This window comes from Phragmites australis, chromosome 5, assembly GCF_958298935.1.
Source record: "Phragmites australis chromosome 5, lpPhrAust1.1, whole genome shotgun sequence".
Lineage (NCBI taxonomy): Eukaryota > Viridiplantae > Streptophyta > Magnoliopsida > Poales > Poaceae > Phragmites > Phragmites australis.
Genome location: NC_084925.1, coordinates 180,761 through 187,846, shown reverse-complemented (window position 1 = coordinate 187,846; position 7,086 = coordinate 180,761). Strand labels below are relative to the sequence as shown.

The 7,086-nt window shown below is 41.1% G+C and overlaps 1 protein-coding gene across 1 annotated transcript; it reads right to left on the bottom strand.

The window, feature by feature from the left end:
* Positions 1–668: 668 nt before the first annotated feature.
* LOC133918161 (translation initiation factor IF3-1, mitochondrial-like) lies at positions 669–6,682 on the bottom strand. The gene is made up of 8 exons (XM_062361897.1): positions 6,447–6,682; positions 6,151–6,250; positions 5,288–5,355; positions 4,441–4,539; positions 3,594–3,650; positions 3,188–3,256; positions 2,083–2,151; positions 669–1,978 (listed from the first exon to the last, which is right to left on the bottom strand). The coding sequence occupies exons 1-8, from the start codon at positions 6,618–6,620 to the stop codon at positions 1,049–1,051; spliced, it is 1,566 nt and encodes a 521-aa protein (XP_062217881.1). The 5' UTR covers positions 6,621–6,682; the 3' UTR covers positions 669–1,048.
* Positions 6,683–7,086: the final 404 nt, after the last annotated feature.

The window sequence follows — 7,086 nt, the reverse complement described above, 5'->3', positions numbered from 1 at the left end:
AGCAGGTTGTAGTGTCTCGAGAAAGGAGCTTTCTTTTGTTTCTGCTTTTGCACGGGTGATCGACACGCTCCGCTCCGCTGATTCTCCAGCCCCGCCATCAGTCCATCTCCATCTCTTTAATAAAATAAATAAATTTGTACGTATTGTATCCTGATTCCTGTGCTGGGTGCAGCTAGCAGAATATACATGTTGTGTGAAGAGATGTTCATCTTTTATCTGCCCCTTTTCTATCTCTTCTTTTCTTTCTTAGGGCCACCTTCAGATTCCTCCAAATAGTAGTACAAACACCAAGAAAAGAAAAGCAAAAGAAGGTACACATCACAATCTCATCTGGTTGTGGTTGGTGGCATCGCCATTATATTGCTGTCCTGCATGCAATTCCATTCCATTTCCTCCAAGGCTGTTAACAACAGCAACACTCGAGCACCTGACGACTCCCATCTCCTCGTTTGCCACTGCGCACAAACACAATCATGCATCTCTCTTCTCTATCACTGTCAATGCAAACTATAATCATCTCTCTTGCAATACAAACTATACTACCACAATGATAAAGGAACCTTAACCAGAATACTGACATCAATCTCACCATTTCTGGCACCTTACCAATCAATACTAGTATACCCAAATTATGAGTGCCTGCATTCTGTTACTTCAAACGTCAAAACTGCCAGATTGGACCTTTTCTTTTCCACTGAAGGCCAGAAAAAGACCCCAAAGAAAAATCATTGAATAGGGTTATGTTGTACAGATGATTATGACAATCATTTAATCAAATAGGAAGCTATAAGATGCTACTCTCCAAGTTTCAATACATATGATTCTTCCAACAATTTAAGCAGTGAATAAAATATTTCTCGACCTTACAGTTTGCTTCTCACCAGTCATGCATCACGGTATGTCGGTATCCATGTGCTGAGGCTAACTCAGTGATCCACAATAACTAAAACATCCAATCGAGATGCCACCAAAATTTCAAGTTCCAACCATACAACTAGGATTTATTTCAAAATGTTCTGTAGAACTGCTATTCGTCTGTCTCATCTCATCAACTTTTATTGTCAGATTCCCTCCTAGAAGAACCAAAAATCCCATAGCTTTTCGGCAAGTCAGGATTAGGCTTACTAGTACATGCACCATTTGTCTTCCTCACCTCAGATGAGGCAGGTTTCAGAGTACTAAAGATTCCAAAACTCTTAGTTTTTGGGTTAGGATTACCTAAATCATCACCTGCTGCTTGTTTTTGGTTGTTGTTCGATGGAAAATGACCTCTCCTTTCGTTCCTTGGATCTTGTGGTAATCTATCTTGGTTGAACCTTGGCAACGATTGGTTATGCTGTTCCAGAGGTATTTGATGGTCATTCACCGCATACTGGCCTTCATTTTCATTTCTTCTATCTTGTTGGGACCTTCCTTGCCTCAATCCTTGGTTGCCTCCTCTTATCGGCTGTCTTCGAGCTGCGTACCTGTTGATTTCCCCAGGTTCCTTATCTTGATTGTTATTCTCTCGCTTTTCCATGTCAGGTTTTGCATCCTTGGAACCAAGTCTTCGTTCAGAGGTTTGTGGTCCCCACTGACCAGGATTGATTCTGCTTCCCCCAGCATTGTTATTGGGCATTTTTCCATGGTCAGCCCCTCGGTTGGATTTCGACCTATTCAACTCTCTTTTAAGCCCTCTATCCTGCCCTTCCTTTTGGGTGGAAGATTCACTGGAGAGATAGGCAGCTGTTTTGTCAACATGATCCGAGATGGCCCGATCATCAGCTTCTGAACCACATTCAGTTGTCTCGTCTTCATTATCATTACCAGCAACTTGTGATTCAGAGGGAGTGCCACGGGTACCTTTTCCTGCATCTTCCATCGCCTTGCTGGCTTTCTTTCCACCTTTCTTTGTTGCAAACTTCACATGCCTAACAATAACATATGCATGCTTCGAGTCCAAGTGCGGACCACTTTCGACGATGCAGACATCTTGTATCTGTTCAATTGATGGGATTTGTAGAAAGAGGATAGCTTTTACTGACAACAGATTTGAACATGTTACCAGGACTTCAACTAAACAATAAGGGACAGAATACTCACAAGTCCTAACAACCGAGATAGAGGTCCTCCTAAATCTTCTCCTTCGTTACCTGAGGGCATGGCCATGCACTGTCAAATAGGAACATCATTAAGCTTTTCAGAGTTTGCGTTTGAAAAGTTGAGATAAATATACGCATATGATTGTTAACAAAAATTGCTGATATCTTTAACAATACAGTTTCAATAGAGTTGAAAATTAAATTCCAGTTCAAGTTGTTGGAATTGGATATATGCATGTTCGTTCAATCATTCATAGGTCATGCTAAATAGCACCCACGTCAGGTAAACATGGCCACCAAATCGTACTCCAGTTAGGAAGACCTATAGTCAGCATAGTCTTATTTCTACTGTGATCATAACAAATTTTGTACTTCATCAGAAACAACTCTTTTTTTAAAAAAAAAAACCGACCTGACAAACAAACGGCTATAAACCTGGAGGCTGAACCCTGCAAGCCACAACAGCTTCTGTCATACTTGACAAGAGATCCAGAGAAACACCCTCTTCAATTCTTCATCCTCACTATTTACTATTTAGCTCCCTTTTGTTTATGTATATAAATTTGTTGTGACTTGTCCAGTAAACATCATACAACATTTAACTACCAAAACCAAAGTTTTACCTTGCGTGTTCTTGGATAGGTTGTTTATGTATATAAATTTGTTGTGACTTGTCCAGTAAACATCACGAAACAACATTTAACTACCAAAACCAAAGTTTTGCCTTGCGTGTACTTGGATAGGTGTATTGCTCTGGTATCAAAAGCTAATTATATGAATCAAGGGGGGGGGGGGGTCCCAGGGCATAAAGTCTATTGCTCTGTTGCTCTGGTGCCAGAAGCTAATCATATGGATCAAAGGGGAAAAACAAACAACAGGCAACAAAGATGGTACAATCAACTGGAAGTTCAACAGAACCCAAAGGTTTTCCTTGGATATAAGGTCTATTACTCTGATATCAAAAGTTAATTGTATGAACAAAATGAGAAATGAAAAGTAGGCAATAAGATGGTACGATCAACTAAAAATACAATATGAATTAATTTGGTTGTCACTAAGTTTTGCAGAACTGAATAAATAAGAACTGAAAAAGAAGGCAAGCTTACCTTCACCCTGTAACCGCGCTCCATTAACCTGGTGATTGCATCAGCTTTTACCATCAAATCTTTTAGTTCCTGCAAGCAATATTTTATGTTTGTCAATAACGATGCATGCCACAAGGCCTCCACAATGAACACAATGTATATCACTGTTGAACTATTTCAAAGTTGGAACTTCCATTAGAAGGCTCTGTAATATTAAGAGAAAAAGGACAAGTTCAACTAGGCATTGGGAGTGATTGTCCATATAGATCCAAACAAAGAGAACATAAGCCTGCAGCAGTCCAAGCAATCTTATACTCCAGTTATGAGGTAGTAATCAAGTGTGATGCCATTCTATATCGGATTAACTGTTATTGCCAGGGTGATAGACTGCAATCGCAAAAATAAAAGAAGCAAAAAAATTACTTACTGTTTTCCCCTTAAATCGCACTTCTTTGTTATCCCCACCACGTAAAATAATAGCAGACTGCAAATCAGATACAGATCCAAAGTTCAAGACCAGAATAGGTCTACACTATCATAGAGTCATGGTAGGAGATAATATGGTTAATACTCTTTTGCTTTGCTCTGTGCTTAAATGCTAACATAACAAAGAGCCTTAATACTGCAGAAGGCAAGAAATGGCACAGACCTAAAAACGAATACCAGACAATTCTGGCCATTTTCACTCAATGACTAGAAAGGTACCTCAGTGATTAAAACCCCGACAAGAACACCATGTGCATATCCTATTGACATGAGAAAGTATGTGTACATCTAACCACCTAAACAGATGCCACTGTTTTCATGGAAATTCAGAATTCACTTGTGTCTTGTAAAGATATTATTAATACAGGAGTGTAATCTACTAGAGTCAGTCTTGTTATAGGAGTAAAAAGAGACTCAACAGACTGTTATTCACAACTAGCCAATTAGCACATGTAATTTCGCGGTTAGATTTGATAATACAATTGTATCCATTGCAGAACTTGGATGCCTATGATTAAGAGTCCAGTTGTATTTGACATACAATTCCAATCCCTACAGTTGAAAAATAATTTTATTTCTTTCAGACAGCTGTAACAACTCTAATTAATCTACACAGTTGTAATCTGGCCCAGCCAACATAAGCGCTGAATATCTTTCTCTTTTTCTTTCAATTAATGAGAGAATTTCCAGAGTTATCTATTTTTCTAGTTTCATGATTATTGAGGTGCATTGAATCCGACCAGTAATGACAGAAAGTTAGATAGCAAATTCACTAAGGAGTAGAATACCTTGGTTTTTAATCGTTCTTTCTCCTTCACTTCTTTCTTGTACTTCTCTTTGTGAAAATCCATGATTTTGCATACAGGAGGTTCTGATTTTCTGTGGACCTGCACAACAATATAACCATGAACCATGAAGATAATTTAAGGAATTAAAACAAATATTCACGTTTGTTTCTCCTAAAGGCACGCGGGATATTCAGGGAAAACATGAGAAACTCGGCCAATCCTAGTACCCTTAAGCATGTACTTCAACTCTTATCCATGAATCCATCAACATCTTAAATAACATCCAAAAGCAAGAAAAACCTTCATGAAAAACTAACACTCACATCCCACATTGAGCATCCTTTTCGCAAAAGAACCCCAGGTAAGAGCTGAAGAACTAAAGTTTTTCCATTTATGCCTGGTATTTGAGTAAATATGACATACCAAATTACAAACCCATAAGTTGTTCAGAATCGAAAGTTTGCTATGACATTCAGCTAAAGAAGCTTTAGTTGGCACTCTCTTCCAGTAACAATACATATACGATATCATGGTATGTAACTTTAAATTTCTTTAGCTTCCTTACAAGCAAATTTTTTATATAGCTGCACCACATTCTTTGTAACGGCAGTGTAATAAGTCATGATGTTATTAAAAAAATCAGATTTATGGGTATAGCTTCATAATACACGTGGTTAATGGGCAGATGCAAATGCAGTAGTGAACAATTATGGCCCACATCACAATCATTACCAATAGGCTGCAACCATCAAATCATTACAACGATGTCATAATATTTTAAAAAAACTAACTAGCAAAAAGATTTTGACTTAAGAGCGGTGGAGAAATGCATTATACATTAGTCTACCTCAACTAAGTCCATCTCCATCCTCGCAGCTAGCTGAAGAGCTTCATGCCTGGGGACAACACTATGCCCTGTAAAACAGAAACTAATGAGCATGCACTTGGCTACAACAACAGAAATGCATAGAACATGTTCAATGCCATAAATACTAGTGAAGTAAGAGAAGAGCCATGCGTACATTGACTAAAATTATTATATAATCTGGAGAGGTGTAAAATACGACCAGCCAGCTCATGTGGTTAATAAGACATAAGAGTAAGACAATATACCATGTAGAAGGCAGAGAACCAGTGTTAAAGCTGCTTCAAGAGGCGTAGTGCCACACCATGCACTATGCCTTTCATGTCAACATTTTGAAACAGTGTCTCAATGGGCAAGCAACTAATTGCATTTTGCCAATGCCACTCATAATGCCCTCTATCATATTATTTTAGCGTCATTTTGGTTATTAACATAGGATTAAGCTCTCAAGAACTACAGTGAATGACTGCCGCGGGCTCCTCCCTGCAAAGGATTGGAAGTTTTCAAACTTGTATTTGTTCTGGCTGGCTCGGATTGGGAGTAAGAAAGAAATAGTTGAGATATCAGATATTTGAATGGTGGGTGGAGTATTTTCAACACTAGGAAGTTAACCCCATTCCTGTACATGCATTGGGACTCAGCAACAGCTACTTACTAAAGCAATGTGAAACATGAACAAGTGAGTCATATACAAAGTTGAAGTCAACAATCACCATGATCCTAGTGCTGTCTGTAGCAGTATAACCTAGGTGGACAGATGCATTTCTCGAAGTCAGAATCCATGTTTTCAGGTAAAATGGCTTCCTCAGTGCACAGAGGAGGGTGGAGAGGAAGCTGGAGAGTACCTTGATCGTTGACCAATCTGACAAAGGGAGAGGTGATGGCGTTGTTGATGCGAGGACCTACGCTGTCATCGTTCTCATCCTCCTTGCTCTTCCTATTGACCTTCACAGTTCAATTCAATTGGCATGCAGATTTACTAGTTAGGGATCATCACAAGAGGAAGCAAGGAACTCAAATCCCCCACACTGGCCACGATCGATGAGAGCACCGGAGAAGAAGGGGAAGCATGCAGGGGAGAGAGAGAGAGAGAGAGAGAGAGAGAGAGAGAGAGAGAGAGAGAGAGAGGATTGGATATTACCTGAGGCGGCGCGGCCAAGTGTCGGCACGGGGAGAGGTCGGGGAGCGGGCGGCGGATGGGCGTGGGAGGGGCGAGAGTCTGTAGAGGTAGAGGAGGGCGAGGGCGGCGGAGGTAGGCGGCGTAGCGGAGTGCGAGGGATCCCATGGCCATGCTGCGGCGGAGAGGGGGAGCCATGGTTCTGCTGCCCTCACCGGCTCTCCGTCGCTCCCTCTGTATGTGGTGTGGTGTAGTTGGGCTGTCGTTCATAAAAGGAGGCCCACCTACTAACCCAGCCCAGGACACCAATTTATTTGGGATGCGAGAGGGTGAAGCGGGTGAGGCATGAGGAGGAGAAGCCCGACATGGCCAGGAAGAAGGCCTCGATGATGGGCACATCCTCCAGTTGCAGTGGCCGGATGGGTACATCAGGGGCGACGGTGAAGAGAGGTCGTCTTCACTGGCATTTGCATCAGCTGGTCAAGCTCCATGCACGACGACCAAGTCGTCTCCGTCGTGTTTGGTGCCTCGCCAGAGACAGAGAAGGAAACCATGGCCGAGACAATTGGGAGGAAAAGGAAGAATTGATGTGGTCACGGTGTAAAAGATGAAACTTGGAGAGGCATACCAATTGGATATGAGCCCAAGATTAAACAAAGAGGTC